The sequence below is a fragment of the Benincasa hispida genome, chromosome 7 (assembly GCF_009727055.1).
Source record: "Benincasa hispida cultivar B227 chromosome 7, ASM972705v1, whole genome shotgun sequence".
Classification (NCBI taxonomy): Eukaryota; Viridiplantae; Streptophyta; class Magnoliopsida; order Cucurbitales; family Cucurbitaceae; genus Benincasa; species Benincasa hispida.
Window position 1 is genome coordinate 32,993,132 of NC_052355.1, and position 16,936 is coordinate 33,010,067.

Consider the following 16,936-nt stretch of genomic DNA (forward strand, 5'->3'; position numbering starts at 1 on the left):
TTAAAAAAATTCGGCTAAGGAAAAAAATTCGGCTAAGGATAGTAGAATAATTTTTTTTATTATTAAAACATGTTTTTTTTACAAATAAGCTGAACAAAATATTTTGTAGTTCAAATCTTCATCTTAATTTGTAGTTAAAAAAAAAATCTAACTTAAATTGAGGGGATAATAATCGTTTAATCTTTCCTAAAAAAATTTGTTTAATAATTGTTTATAGTTGGGCTCGGAGTTTAGCCATTCATTTGATAATCATGGCCACTTTTACACTGGGCAGCACCATAGGCTTCTCTCAGCCCTCGTCTTCCTCAGATATCTCAGTTTATTGCATTCCCTTTTCAACCACCAGATTAAGCTTTTCGAGCGCCATTCTTTCTCCTCTTAAGCTTAAAAAAAAACCGTCTGGAAGAAGAGCCAGAGCTGTAATTGCTCTGAAAATGGCTGCTGAGTATGTTAACTTCTTCCCTTCTTTCTTTCCTGTACGAGATAATGGAGGACTAGAACTGAGGCAATGAAGGAAGTAGCGAGTTTAAAAGTTTAGGTTATTTCTTGTTTCTCATGCTATCGAACCATAAGTGTTTTCTTTCAAATTTACATTTCTTCGATTGTAGACGCAGGGCAGTTGAATGTTGGAAGGTAGAAGAAATTTGATGGAATCGAGGATTAGGATTCTGTTACGAAATTTATAGAAGTACAATTTTTAGTTCGATGATCGTTTTGACGGATTATAGAAGAAGTTGCAGATAGGTTTTGCGAATTTACATTTCTTCGAGTATAGATGCAGGGCAATTGAATGTTGGAAGGTAGAGGAAATTTGATGGAATCAGGATTCTGTTTCAAAATTGATAGGATTACAATTTTGAGTTTGGTGATCGTTTTGACGGATTATAGAAGAAGTTGCAGATAGCTTTTGCGAAATTACATTTGTTTGTGTATCGATGTTCTAACTGGTTTACTGTTTCTATCGATGTATTGAAACTTATGAATAAGAGAAGCAATTAAAGGTAGAATTTGTATTAGTGATTTGTTTAGTTTCTGTCTGTATTCTCACCTTTTGTTTTGCGTGTGAAAGGGCTTTTCAGGAAGTTCTTCCTCCGCCCCTCACTTCAGCTTCAGAACCACCTGCTATCTTTGATGGAACAACGAGGTTGGTTCAATTTTCACCCATTCACTATTTATGCGCTCACTAAACAAGACGCTCAAGTTGTTAGATCATGATTTTTTTCTCTTTAAATATCATCTTTTAACACGTGCTTGAATGTTAATCTAATATGTGATCAACAAGTAAACGTTAATCTCAATTGGGGATGAAGGGACATTGTAGTGCTTCAAACTCTGGAAACCCTGTCTTGTTATCATATATCATGTTAAAAATTATAAGTTGATACATATATATCCTTAACCTTCATTTATCATATGAAAATTCCTTGTTCTGTATATAAACGACATGCCGATTCTATGCTTCGTTTGAATGTCTATGTGATGCTGACAATGCTGCTATTTGTCTTCAACAATTGTAGGCTTTACATATCTTATACATGCCCTTATGCACAGCGTGTGTGGATTACTCGGAACTGTAAGGTTGTTTCTCTCACACGCCAAATAACTTCCACTGATTAAGCATGTTTTGTTGTTTTTCATGTCAGGTTTGTTTCTTTTGATGCGTATTGAAGATCAACATTGCTATCCTTGACATTAATTACAAGTTCATGATATTGTTTTGGAGCAGGGTTTGCAGAATAAGATTCAATTGGTTCCAATAAATCTACAGGATAGGCCATCTTGGTACATGGAAAAAGTTTACCCACCTAACAAGGTAGAGATTTTCAGTATATATGAATTATAATCATGGTAGTCATATAACAACGATTATGTTTTTTTTTTTTTTTTTTTTTTTTAATTTCCCGTGAAGAAGAAATTTTTTTGATGCGTTGTTATGTCACTTTGATGGTGGTAGGGGTGAAGTTATAAATTTTCACGAAGGGACAAACTTACATATTTGCATAGTTAAGGGGATATTTGATAGAACTTCTAAATCTTAATTCTTTTATTTTTATTCCTGCATCTAAAACAAACTTAGGAGGAAATTGCCTCCCTCCCTCCTTTCTTCTTTCCTCCTCTTGCTCTAGCGAGGTTTTCGATTTTAAGAAAAATTGAGAGAGAAGCGAGTGACAGCTGAAAGAAAGAAAAGAGAAGAGAAGTGGTACCGAACTGACTTAAACTCTATGTCAAAAGATGGCCATTGTCAAATACAACCAAGCTGCTGTCTATTTCCTTTTTGATGTTTTTGACTTCTGAGTACTAGCGCAGGTGCCAGCTCTTGAACATAATAATGAAGTCAAAGGAGAGAGTCTTGACTTAATTAAATATATTGACAGCAATTTTGAAGGGTCTTCATTACTTCCTAATGTAAGTATCCAGATTTTTTTTTTTAAATGCCTCATCAGCTTGAATTAAATGTCCATTAGCACTGAAGCATCCTAAATCTGAATATATAGGATCCGGGAAAGAGAGAGTTTGCTGAAGAGTTGATAGACTACGTGAACTCTTTCACGAGATCTGTGGTTTCTTCGTTTAAAGAAGATGGAAATGAAGCTGGTAAGATATTAGCAGCCTCTTCTTCCTCTTCCACGCTGTTGTTTTTTTACTTAAACACGGTTGAATCATTCAAATGATATAATCTTTTCTCAGATGTGGCGTTTGATTTCATGGAATCTGCTCTTTCAAAATATGAAGATGGCCCGTTTTTTCTAGGTCAGTTTAGTCTGGTAAGTAACAACTTTCACATTTTATGGTAGGTCAAACTTTATATCATTTATTGTTGAGGACATTGAGGTTGATGTCGATATTGATAAAATGTTAATATCGATTTATATTTCTATAAAAGCCATGGTAACTTAAAGAAACTCACAAAAATCATTTAAATGAATAAATAAATATTTTACACCTCTTATATAAGCTAAAAGGGAAAACTACCTTTTTAATCCCTGGATTTTTAGAAATAGATGCATTTGGTCTCTATAGTTTTAATTTGGCCATTTTAGTCCCTCACTTTTAGAAAAAAGGTTTAAAAGGTCTCTCTTCATATTTTCTTCCTAATTAAGTATTTTTTAAAATTATTTTAAATACATATGTAAATTAAAAATAAAAAACTTTTTTCTCTCCCAATCCCAATCCCCTCTCCTCTCTCTCCTCCCCTCCCCTCCCTCCATGGTCCCTTACCCTATTTTCTCCATTTTCATCCTCTCTCAAAGTTCTAATTTGTACTTGATAGTTAATCCCCTTTGCCATATTCACCTCTCTCAACATATATACTGTTTCGTATAATACTTCTAAATTTTGCCAACAAATTTCTACCCAAACGCCACATCTCACCTTCAACAACCTCATCGGTTGTTCAAGAACCAAAAAGTAAATTATTCACTAAAGCCAACAACTCTGCTGGGAGTTAACGAAATCTCAATCAGTGTCTCTCCTACTGTTGATTGCCGTCATTTACAAGACCCAAGTACTCCTATGGGTCGTCGGTCCACATTGTCACCTGTATAAAAAGAAAAAGGTGGAAACCTAGTTGAAAAAGGAAGCAAAAATGACCAATCTGCCGTGGACATTCTCATCTAAAGAAGGAAAAAAAAGGCTTGAAACCAATTTGAGACTTAAAAGAAAAATTGGGGAAACACAGCTGCTACATGGTGTCACCATAAAGAATGGTGGAGGGAGGGAGGAGAGAGAGAGGAGAGAGGAGAGCGGATTGAGATTGAGAGAGAGATTTATTTTTTTATTATTTTATTATTTTTAATTTCAATATGTATTTAAAATAATTAAAAAAAATTTAACTGGGAAGAAAATAGGATGAGAGGGACCTTTTAAACCTATTTTCCAAAAGCGAGGGACTAAAATGGCCAAATTGAAACTATAGGGACCAAATGCACCTATTCCTAAAAACTCAGGGACTAAAAAGGTAGTTTTCCCGAGCTAAAAATCTATTTTGATATTTATGTTGGTTTTTGTTTGTTTTTTGTTGTTGATATTTTTACCATATATCTTATAATTGGGTAAAAACAATCGTTTTTTTTTTTAGTACAATAAGCAAACAGACATGTAGGGGTATTCTTCAATCCAAGTCTCCAAAACTTTGGCGGTTGTCTAAATTAAAACTTTAAACTAGTAATTGTATCAATTTCAACTTGAAAATTTCACTAGTGTTTCAATTTAGACCCTCGTAAATTATTTATTACTATTTTCATTTCATTCGGTTTAAAATCGAACAATGATTTTTTTCCCCCCAAAATCCGAAGTAATAAAAAGATTTATGACAGAATCTTTCCAAGGTAGAGAAAAATAGAGGAAGACTGAAAGATGAAAGACTACTTATATTAATGAGAAACCTCTACTCTCCATTTGATTCAAATATTTCTCTCAAAATATTAAGTAAATATTGTCTTATACACGTGGAAATCGTACTTAATGGTTTTTAAACTGAACCCAAATTGAAGGTTTGAATTGAGTCGCTTATGAAAATTTAGAATTTTAATTGATACAATTATTAGTTTGGAATTTTAGGTGAGAAAGTCCTCAAAGTTTAGGCATATAAATTGATTTTTTCCATAAAATTAATGTAAAACGCTTCCATTAACGAAAACATCAATGGATGAAATACCATCAATCATATATTGTATAATTTTTCTTGGTTATCAGGTGGATATAGCTTATGCTCCGTTTATTGAAAGGTTTCAACCGTTCTTATTGGAAGTAAAAACATATGACATCACTGCTGGCAGGCCAAAACTGGCAGCTTGGATTGAGGTACTGAAAATATGTCTTACTGATCTTTAAGAAATTGTTGAGTTCACTCTTCATCTGTCATAAGACTAGTGAATGATGGAACCAAGAGCTATGGGGGAATGACCATGAATCATGATTTTGATATATTGTGTAGTAAATACCATTTCAGTCCCCTACTAACAATAAAACTATTTGTAAGATTTATAGAAGGTACAAGGACTAAAATTTGACATTGTGAAAGTATGGGAACTAAAATGGAATGAGACCCAAGTACAACGACTAAATTAGTATTTTAGCCTTGTGATATATTGATCTCTATCCGTTGTAGTAAAATGAATATACAAACAACTTTTGCTTCGAATTAGATCAGACCGGAAGAAAGTAAGATCATGGCAAGTGGGCAATGGGGAGGGGATGTTAGTGGGTTGGGTCGTTTTTTGATTAACATCGAGACCAACATTAATTATTTAAAAATCTAAGTAAATCACCTAACCGATACTAAATCCAAAACTGAATAAATTTGGCAATTTTGTCACTTCTCTTTGCTGAGGGTGTTTGGCTTGCAAGCCTATTTGGCACACCAAGCTCTAAATTTCTATCTACATATGGGGTGTCACAGAGGTTAATTTTGTGCTTTGAGACTGAGGTTGTAAACAGGGTTTCTATAATATTTGCTCACTTTCTATTGCTTAGGAGATGAACAAGATTGAGGGATACCGACAAACAAGGGGCAATCCACAGGAACATGTTGATAGCTATAAGAAGCGATTCTTGGTAATTCTCTCTGATATTCCAAGATATATGTACTTTGATATCTATCAATGTTTTGGTCAACTTGCACGCAGCTTAACTATATGTTATATGTAAAGGTAGATGTAGATCTTTAACGTAAGAGTACTAAGGCATGTTTTATTCTTATTTTGATCTTTAACCATACAAATAATTCTCTGACATAGAAATTTTGTATGGGAATTATTAGAATATTGATATAGTATTAAATTTATCTTCACCTATCACCTTAAGCTTTTAGGTCCATCGGTAATTTAACTCATGAAGAAACATCTCACTATTTAGATCCCCACGTGTCATGTCGGATTATTACCCTATCCTTCTCTCCTTAAGGGTCTACAACTCCGTTCAGATTTGAAAATGTGTGGTTAGATCATCCACTTGTTTGCTAAGAATTTAGAGGGTTGGTTGGTCAGTTTTCTTGTGGAGGGGTGGCCAAATTTTGCCTTTTATGGAAAAGCTTAAAAGACTTAAGTATACTCTAAAGGAGTGGAACAAAAAGGTTTTTGGGAATATTAACTCCCAAAAGAAAATTCTGACAGAGAAGATCAGTGCTCTTGACTTGCTTGAAGAGAATGGTTCCATCATCGAAGCTGATCACAAAGAAAGAGATGACTATAAAGTTGCCCTTCTTGATTTTATCATTAACGAACAGCGTGGCTGGGCCCAAAAGTGTAAAATTTAGTGGCTGAAAGAGGGGGAGGAAACTCAAGCGTCTTTCACAGATGGGTTTCAGCTAGGAGGAGTAAGAACTTTATCTCAGCTCTAGAATATGATGAGGGTCAAATTCTCATGAATTCAGATGAGATTGTGGATGAAATTGTTAGCTTTTACAACAAATTTTATGGGTCTAAAGTCCTTGTTAAAAATAAAGAATAGGGAAGAGAAGAACTACAAGATTACGTGGAAACTCTAGTACAGGGAGAAAAACCACGATCTAAAGACTTTTCTTATTCTTTTTAATTTGATACGCTGAATACATAGGGACACACTATATAAATAGACAGTAGAAAACCCTAGGGGTCTACACAATTACATAAATGCCCCTAGGTTAATAACCCTATTATCAACAGTCCTTCATCCCTTTACTTTTGATGGTCTTAATTGGCGAGCTCTTATCGATCTCGACTCATTATCCTTGAAAATCTCTTCCAAGGAAAAGGAGATCTGCGATGCTGTCTTTGAGTTGGGAAACCTCAAGTCTCCTGGCCATAATGGTGTGACAGGTGAGTTTTATAAAAAGTCTTGAAACATCTTGAAGCATAACCTAGTGGAGGTGTTCCAAGGGTTTTTTAAAAACAACATAATCAATAAGAGATGTAATGAGACTTATATTTCCCTCATCCCTAAGAAGAAAAAGGCCTCCAAAGAGAGTGATTTCAGACCCATTAGCTTAGTCACATCTCTCTATAAGATTATATCTAAAGTTCTTGCCAAAAGACTTAAGAAAGTCCTCCCTTTTATTGTGCATAATTCACAAATATCCTTTATTGAGGAGCGTCAAATTCTGGATGCAATTCTGACCGCATCTGAATGCTTGAATGAATGGTAGTCATCTGGAAAAAAGGGACTCTCTTAAAGCTTGATGGGAAATTTATAGGTCAAGCTTGATAGGAAATTTATAGGTCAAACTTGATGGGAAATTTATACGGATGACCTAATTTTTGGGCCTAAAATACCAAATCTCTTTTTTGAAAATAATGTCAAATGACCCTCAGTTGACGTCATTGCCATACCAGATTACGAGAATTGCCCCCTCAAGATATTGGTCTCGCTCTCGCTCATCCTTTATGATGTGATTGCTTGCCGTGTACAAAATGATTTGATAATTTTCACGAAATCTGAAGCCTCAAATCGTTAATACCCTAAACATACAATGGTGAATTCTTTAAAATCTAAACTTCATTTCAACTGCGATTACGTTCTTTGACGGGGTTCATTTCAACAGTGTTTTGTTGAACAAAGTTTTATTGAACGAGATTTTCCAGAAGGGGTTTTTTCATAGTGGAACGGGTTTTTCCAGAACGTGGTTTCATTATTTAGGTGTTGGAGTTGTGTGATTTCTCAAAATAGGTATGAAAACAACATAACGAAAGGGATTGGGGGAGTGAGAGCAAGATCAAAGGTAGAGAGTGAATCATTGAGAGAGTGAGAGATCATTATCAAGGGTTTAGGGTTTTGAGAGAAAGAGCGAGAGCGAGGGAGCACGACAGTGAGAGAGAGCGAGAGCGAAAAGTGTCTACTCATTCGATACGGAGGCGATTGGGATGAGAACCAAAGTTTGTATATTGGAGGCGAGCTGACAGGAATCATTGTGCCTATTACATTGAAGTATGAAGAACTTAAAGCTCACATTTATAGGGTTACAAATGGAAGATGGAAGAGGTGTTGGCAACCCTTCCTCCACGTCAGAACGGAAATAGAGGAGATGGAAGATGGGGAGGGAACATGCAAGAACCTGAGAGTGAATTTGAATCTTCAACAAGAAGTCAAGCAACTCCAAGAATCCAAGACGACATTCAAGAATTTCAAGAAATCGAGTCTTCATCATCAGAAAGTGAAGTTTATTGGCCAATTCAACCAAGAAGATGTAATGTTCCGAGGCATTATGGCCAAGAACGAGAGGATAGACAACAAGACTACAAAATGAAGATTGATACCACTTGGACCTCGAAGCTTTTCTTGATTGGATCAAGAATGTCGAGAGTTTCTTTGAGTGTATGAACACGCCCAAGGGAAAGAAGGTGAAACTTGTGACGTTTAAATTAAAATCAGGCGCTTCCGCATGGTGGGATCAAATTCAGATGAATTGAAGATTAATTAGAAAAGCCCCCATCAAGAGCTGGCCGAGGATGCTAAAAAAAATGAAGGAAAAAATCCTTCCAGCTGATTACGAGCAAATCTTGTATCAACAATATCATAAATGTAAACAAGGTAATTGAAGTGTGGCTGATTATGCACAAAGGAATCCCATCGGTAAGTGCAAGAACAAGGAGCAATGAGAGAGAGAATTACCAGATTGCTAGGTTTGTTGATGGCTTAAAAGAAGATATCCAAGAACAAATGGACTTACAACCCATTAGCACAAGATATCCAAGAACAAATGGACTTACAACCCATTAGCACACTTCCGACAACCATTTCAATGACTTATAAGGCAGAAATCAAGTTGAAAAAGAGAGGAAAATCAGGCAGCCCCGAGAAAAACATATGGGACCGATCATTCAACAATTATCAATGAAGAAAAATGGAGGTTGGTAAGCAAAGCCTAGCCAGGAGTAGTTCCAAGAGTCAGGAGGACCAGTCGGCTAAACCTAGTCAAGGGGTAAAAATTCAAGAACCTTCACAGAAAAAGAATGGCTCAAACAATTACCTAGGGCCGAATCTTGGCAAATGTTTTCGTTGTGGCCAACAAGGACACTTGTCCAACGGATACCCCCAAAGAAGAGCAGTGGCATATGCTGATGTAGAAGACTCTCAACAGGAGGAGGAAGAACAAAATTCTGAAGAGGAATTTGATGAACTTGCTCCTCGTGCGCTCCAAAGAATTCTACTCGCACCAAAGACCAAAGTCTTCCTACAAAGACACTCCCTTTTCCGAACAAGATGCACCATAAATGGAAAACTATGCAATATTATCATAGATGGCGGCAACAGTGAAATCGTGCTCTCATCCAAACTTGTGCAAGCATTAAACATCAAACTTCTCCTCTAAATGGTATTCTTCGTACTCTTCGTCGCTCGACCTGTGCCACTCTTCTTGGAGAAAGAATATTCTTTTCCACATATCCTAGAGGTCTCTTCCATTCAGATGTGTGATCGAGCGGATTTAGCCATGAGGGAGTCAACGCTATAAAATTGACTGCAAAGACTTTGGATGGGGATGTTTCATTCCCGGGTGACCACAATTGCATGCGAACATGGGATACCAAGTGAGTCAAATTCCTTACATGTGCATTCTTTCGCATGAAGGTTCACAATACTGTCCAATCGATTGTCCCGCACATGGAGTCTATAACAAAAAATCGACTCAACACGATATCGTCTGCCCTTATCACACTCACTTGTTAATCGATTTTCACAATAGTCCAGGTGTAATGTCATTCGAGATGCCCAATAATTCCTCTATTCATAAAACCACGTCTGGATGAGGCCTCAAACATGTTCCAACAAGCACATTATGGACAGGAGTCGATATTCTTCAGTTAAGGAATTGAATCACTTTGCACTATTGGACATCATATGGTTGTATCTTCGTTTTGTTTGGTAAACTTGTGCCTACCTTTCAAGATTGGTATCCTCCAAATATTTTGTTACAACACCATTTCGGAAACTATGAAGTCGGTCCCAGTGTGCCTAGAACTCTGACATGCAAAATGACCTCGCTACATCCTTAAACATCCCAACAACTGTCCTTAAAGTTTGAAATAATATTATTTTCTATGTGGTATGTGCACAATCCATGAAATGACGTGGGAAAAACTACACGAATAGCATTGCCGATAGATACCATTTGATCGGACACAAACACCAAGTTAGAGGGTTCACCAATAGCACGCTTCAAATTCAACATAAACCATTTCCATACTCGATCAGTTTCATTGTCCACTATGATATATGCTAGTGGGTATACTTGGTTGTTACCGTCCATGGAAATGCCAACCAACATGGTTCTTTTGTATTTTCCTTTCAAATGCGACCCATCAACAATTATGACAGGCAATTTGTAAAACCTTTAATACAAGGCCCTAATGCCATAAACATATACTTGAAATGCACATCATCTTCAAGTTTGATTTCAAACATTGTACCTGGATTCTCCTTTTTTAAAGCTTTCCCGTAAGCATGTAAAACGGTGTATAACTGTCTGGACTACCCCTAGTGAGAGCATATGTGATTTTTCTTGCACGTCACGCTTTGTCGTAACTTATGTTTACGTCGTATTCTTTCTTCATATCCTTAATGATGTGACGAGGTTTATAACGTCCTATGCCTGTAAACTTGTCTTTGATTAGCTGGCCAACTACCACAGTCGTTGCTTGTCTATGGTCACGATCCAGAATTCCAATAGAACATGTGTGCACCGCATATAGTTTGTGATCTTCAATATATTATATACCCTGAGATTTTCATTGCATGAAGGCTCCACTTACAGCTCTCTCTAATGCATTTGACAGTGAACAAAGACTTACTTGACTTCCTTACCTTACATTTAAGATTATTGTTTATGGACAAAGTAGACAATCTCATTTTCAAGTCACTTTTTACTCAAAAAAAAAAAAAAAAAAAGTTCACAAACTTCAACAACTGTCCCAGATGAAGAGGTATTAGGCATAATCAATTCTCCTCTATGACATGAAGACATGGATTGTGGAACCACAGAAGCCACTGCAGGTCCACACACCTCTGTAGGACCACAATCCATAAAATCCAATCCTGTTGATCTCTCATTACCAACCACGAAAGGATCACCCACTTCTGGAGGACCACAATCCATTGAATTCAATCCTATTGATCTCTCCTTACCAAGCACTGGTCGGTTACACAGAGTTTCTCTTTTCAAGTCCCATGGATTAGTGCGGTCATTGTCTATTGATAATGTTGATGATTGAGTATCCATAGACAATGGAATATCATTCTCTTCTTGATTAAACTCATATGATTCCCCATATTGTTTGTCTAATCATCATAACTCATACTCACATTTTTGTTATGGTTCGATTTTAGCGTTACAAATAGCTTAACTCTATAAAGATCTTCTTGAAAAAAAAAAGAAGCGAACATCACCATCGTTCCATATGTACTATTGAGGGGCTTCAGAGTCAAGCTTATATTTAACTCTCATGATAACATCAAACTCTGAAAAACTTACATTTGTAACCCTGTAAATGTGAGTTTTAAGTTCATCATACTTCAATGTAATAGACATAATGATTGAATGAGTAGACATTTTTCTGCCATCCTACAAAGCAAGAGAATGTTTGTCATTAAGTTGTACAAGTAGGTGAGTATCAATCTAATACACAATTTCAATTCTGCTATGGATTTCTCTCGCTTTCGATCTCTCTCGCGCTCTCTTGCTGTCGTGTTCTCTCGATGTTACTCTCTTCCACTCTCACTCTTTCTCTCAAAACCCTAAACCTTTGGTAATGATCTCTCGCTCTCACTCTCCCACTGGTTTAACTCTCTACCTTTGATCTCGCTCTCACTCTCCCCATCCCTTTCGTTATGTCATTTTTATATATTTTCTGGGAAATCATACAGCTCCAACAAACACCTAAACAATGAAACCACGTTCTGGAAAAACCCGTTCCACTTTGAAAAACCTCTAAAATGAACCCTATCGAAGAAAATAATCGCTGTTGAAATGAAGTTTAGATTTTAAAGAATTCACCATTGTATGTTTAGGGTTTAACGATTTGAGGCTTCAGATTTTGTGAAAATTATCAAATCATTTCGTACACTGACAAGCAATCACATCACGAAGGAAGAGCGAGAGCGAGAGAAGGAAAAGCGAGACCGAGACTAATATCGTGAGGGGGCAATTCCTGTAATCTGGTATGACGATGACGTCAGCAGAGGGTCATTTGACATTATTTTCAAAAAAGAGGTCATTTGACATTTTGGGTCCAAAAATTGGGTCATCTATACAAATTTCCCAAGCTTGATTTGGAAAAGGCTTATGATAAGTTTGTCTGATCTTTCCTCGATTTGATTTTGAAGTTAAAGGGCTTTGGTAAAAGGTGGAGGAAATGGATCTGGGTTGTCTATCGTCGACCAACTTCTCTATCCTTATTAATGGAAGACCGCGAGGTAAGATCTTTGCCAAACGGGGTTTACGCCAAGTTGATCCCCTTGCTCCCTTTCTTTTCACGATTGTAGGAGACACCCTTAGTCGTCTAATTCATTTTTGCAATGAAAGAAAGCTCATCAGAGGGTTCTCCTTCAGCGCTATACCCCTGACTTGACTCATCTCTAGTACGTTGATAATACCCTTCTTTTTTGCTCTTGGGAGAATGACAATCTCTCAGCTCAGTGGATGGTTGTCAATTTATTCCTTTTGGGATCGGGTCTGTTGCTTAATGTCTCTAAGACCTCTCTTATCAGTTTAAACCTTGATATTGAGGAAGTGAATCTCTATGTTGCGAAGTTTGGTTGTAAAGTTGAATCGCTCCCATTCACGTATTTGGGTTTCCCTATTGGCGGGAAACACAATGCTAAGGAGGCTTGGATTGCTCTCGAGGAGAGGTATAAAATTAAGATTGATAAATGGAGAGGGATCTCCCTCTCTAAAGGTGGTAGACTGACGCTCGCCCAGTCGGTGATTAACTCTCTCCCGTGTTATTTTTTCTCTCTTGTGCAAGCTTCGATCGGTACTATCAATCGCTTGGAAAAGATTATCAGAGACTTGTAATCCTACGTCCCACCTTGTTAACTGGAGTGTGGTGTCATCCCCCATCGATTTTGGTGGTCTTGGAATTGGCTCCCTTCGTCAGAAGAACACTGCATTTCTTATGAAATGGTTGCGGAGGTTTTGCCATGAAGAAAGCTCTTTGGAGATGTGTTATTGGGGCTATAAATGGGGTTGATTTTCTCGACTGGGCTTCTAAAATGCCTAAGGGGAAGAATTCTAGACTCTGGGCCAATATTTTAAAGCTGAAAGACCAATTCATTTACTTCACGGAGTTTATCGTGGATGACGGGAGATTGGTAGATTTCGGAAAGACAGGTGGTGCAACTCTCAACCCCCTGCTCTGAAATTTCCTGATATTTATGCTTTATCTCTAAAAAAAGGATGTTGTGATTGTGGATTGTTGGTATGCCTCTAGCCAATCCTGGAACTTGGGTCTTAGAAGACCAACTTTTTATAGAGAGTTGGGTGATTTAGTGGCGATTTTAGAAACCTTAAACTCTTGGATGCCTCTGGATTTCTCATGATCGTCTCAAGTGGAAGTTAGATGTCTCGGGGAAGTTTGCCACTAAAGCTACTTTCTTCATTCTCACCAAGAGAACCCCTGCCCTTCCTTTAGCCTCTCTTATTTGGATGCTCAAAATCCCCAAAAATATTAAATTCTTACTGTGGTCCCTCACTTCTAGATGCTTAAACACTCGTGAGAAACTTCAAAGGAAGCTTAAAAATTCTTCCCTTTGCCCTTCCATTTGCTGTCTTTGCCTTAATTCTGAGGAGTCCCTGGACCATTTGTTCCTTCACTATAACTTTGCCACTAAAAAACAAAAACAAAAAATCCCCATCAGTGAGTGGATGAAATTTTTCTAAAACTAATCTCTCGCAATGATTGAAAAATTGAATCACAAGAATGATAAGAAGAGAAGTTTAGATAAATCTCATGAATTGGTTGAAATTATTATATCGCTTATTCTTTTTTCCTGTGCAGAGCCGTTTGTGAAAGCCACAGAGGCCACAGCAGCAGAGGGCCCCATGGCATTGGTTAACTGAACACTGTGCTGTCATGTATGGATGTTGTTTCTTGTTCTTGTAAATGAGATAACTTCACGTGTGACATTTAACAAATAAAGGAGCATTTGAGATCATGGTACTTTTTGTTCATTTTGTTCATATAGATTATTGACCGTACCAGACTGAATTGATCTAAGACCACATTTATTCGAGAAAAAATATAATAAATTAATTGTAATTTAAAAATTGGACTCCATTTGATTACGATTGATGTTGTTTAGTTATGTTCCATACCTGTACTGATATTTAGGCTCTACTTTTAAATCTGTAAGAAAAAACATAAATTGATTGGCGAGCCAATGATGTTCAATCTAATTGTATTTGTCGATATCTTTATGGTTACTGTTATTGTTACTATTTCATCATGAGAATTGAGAATTATGAATTTGTCGTATTTATTGTCACATATACTATTATCGTATCGTTTGACCTTAAACGATAACAGTAATTGTAAATATGACATATTTATGATTATAAGTAAACGTGATAAAAAACAATTTAATTATATTTGTGATTATGGTTCATTAGATCTATCAATCTAATCTCATTACGATTACCCCAATTTTCATTATGAATGGATAGTTGTGGCCATAAATTTGTTTCATTTGAAATATAGTTTGCCAATAAAAGGAACTGGTTTTGGCGCATTTGTTGCAAGAAGTGCCCATTTTGGTTTTCAATTTTGGGCAAAATTAGCCTTCTTTAATTTAGATACACGTGAATATATTAATTTAGTCTATATTTTGGATGCTATTTTATTATAGAGAAATTGGAGGAAATAGCAAAATCAAAGGGATGCTCTTGATTTGTCAAAAAATGGAATTAATAAGGTTTTTGACAAAAACGTATTGTGCACATGACATACTTTTTTAATCCCCAAATTGGCCTTAATATGGTCGGATAACAACTTTTTAGATTAATGTGTAATTGAACTTAAGTTATGAGAGTGTGTATCAATTTTCAATAAAAATACAATGTAATTAGAATTGTTGGTTGGTTATGAGATTTCAGCCTGGTTTAGGAGATAAAGGTGTTGAATGTTTCTCCCATTTTGAAATTTGAATGGGTGGTTCCATCAGAATTGATTTAGTTTAACTACTTTTCGAAAATATTCAAACTTAATCCATCTTTAATTTGTTTATTATCATTTTGATTTTAATTTATAATAAATCTTTAGATTTGGTGGGAAATCAAATTTGTGTATATATAACCAAGATAAAAATGTAGTGTAAATGGAGAGATTGATTATTAATCGAGATAAAAAAGTGTAATTGGTCCAAAATAAGTTAACATATTAATAGATTTGCCAAAACAGAAAATTTGAATTTATACTTTATCATCAAATTAAATTTAGATAACTACTGTTTAAATTGATTCAAAATAAATCAATCTCTTATTTTTCTCCCAAATTTTTAAGTTAAATTTATCTTTCATTATCAAATTTGATTTGATCCTACTAATAAACAATTATTTTAAATGCTTGTGACCACATTTAATTGTATCTTAATCTTTTTCATTATTCTATACGTATGGTTATCAAATTAATTGTAATTTTATTTTTCATATTTTCGAAATTTTCATGTCTTATCTCATGATATATTATTATTATTACTTTTTTAAAAGCTTTTGAGATACATATATTATTATCAGATTTATTTTTTTAAAAAGGTTTTTATATGTGTATATATATACAGTTTTATTTTTATCTTTTAAAAAACACATGTGCCTTGTTAAAAAAAAAAAAATCTAACTAATTTACATTTACACATATAGCTTAATTTTAATGCATAGTTATGAGATTTTTACCAATATATATTGTAATTGTAACGTAAAATTAGGAGTTTTTACCAACATTTTCGCAATTCTTGGTTATAACAATATGCATTTACACATAAATGTAATTGTAATGTGAAATTATAAGCTATCATCTTTGCGATTTCGAATTATAACATAATTTTATATCTTCATGATTTTTCTCCAACAATATATATTCAAATATATCTTTTGTTAATCAAATTCGATTTTATTTTATTTTTTCGATTTGTTTATACATTCTCTTATCACGTTATAACCTTCTTTCGATTTGATTCTATTTTCATGTAATTCTTTTCAATTTTTTTTTATACATTTTCTTATCACGGTTGAAATTTTTGAATATATGTTATTAAAAATTTGGAATTTGTAAATTTGGAATTTGAGATAGAAAAGGATTAAAATATATATATATATATCTATATATATATATATAAAAGAGAATTAAAAAAAATAGATTTTCTTTTTTTTTTTTAGAAACCCATGCGTCAAAATTAATTTTAATAGAATGTTAAATTCTAGATTTTCTTCTAGAATCTAATAAATTTTAATAGAATTTAAATCAATAAAAAAGTTTAAAGAAAATGCAATCCAATTGGTTGTTTGCAATTTCTTATAATAATATATATTATTCCAATGATCTAAATAAATAAAATAACAAAAACCCATAACTACCCCCTTCCCCAAATATCTTTCTCCTTCTCAATCTCATACTTACCATAGTTGGGTCAACAACCCTCCTTTGTATTCCATCCTCTCAGCTAGCTTTTAACGACCATTCCCATCAGGTCATCGGCCTTGGTCACTCGCACGCTTGTTTCTTACTTTTATTTATGCTTTGAACACCGTTTTCAACAATGACGTTCTGGGATTGTCATTGATGGATTCTCTTTGTCTAGTTATATCATCCAAAGATTGCAATTTCTTCAAACACTCACTTGCCAAGAACAACTTCACTAGCACAATCAACTCTGCTCTCATCTTAGAGGAAATCCATCGTTGTGGACATCTATAATCTTTTAATGACCATTGCCACCTAGTCGTAGGCTTCCCTCACACGCACATGTCCGACAG

The 16,936-nt window shown here is 35.1% G+C and overlaps 1 protein-coding gene across 1 annotated transcript; it reads left to right on the plus strand.

Annotated features, from left to right (window-relative positions):
• The first annotated feature begins 224 nt into the window (after positions 1-224).
• LOC120081782 (protein IN2-1 homolog B) lies at positions 225-14,246 on the plus strand. The gene is made up of 10 exons (XM_039036943.1): positions 225-445; positions 1,070-1,144; positions 1,518-1,578; positions 1,727-1,813; positions 2,308-2,406; positions 2,496-2,595; positions 2,689-2,765; positions 4,696-4,803; positions 5,476-5,556; positions 13,968-14,246. The coding sequence occupies exons 1-10, from the start codon at positions 252-254 to the stop codon at positions 13,977-13,979; spliced, it is 894 nt and encodes a 297-aa protein (XP_038892871.1). The 5' UTR covers positions 225-251; the 3' UTR covers positions 13,980-14,246.
• Positions 14,247-16,936: the final 2,690 nt, after the last annotated feature.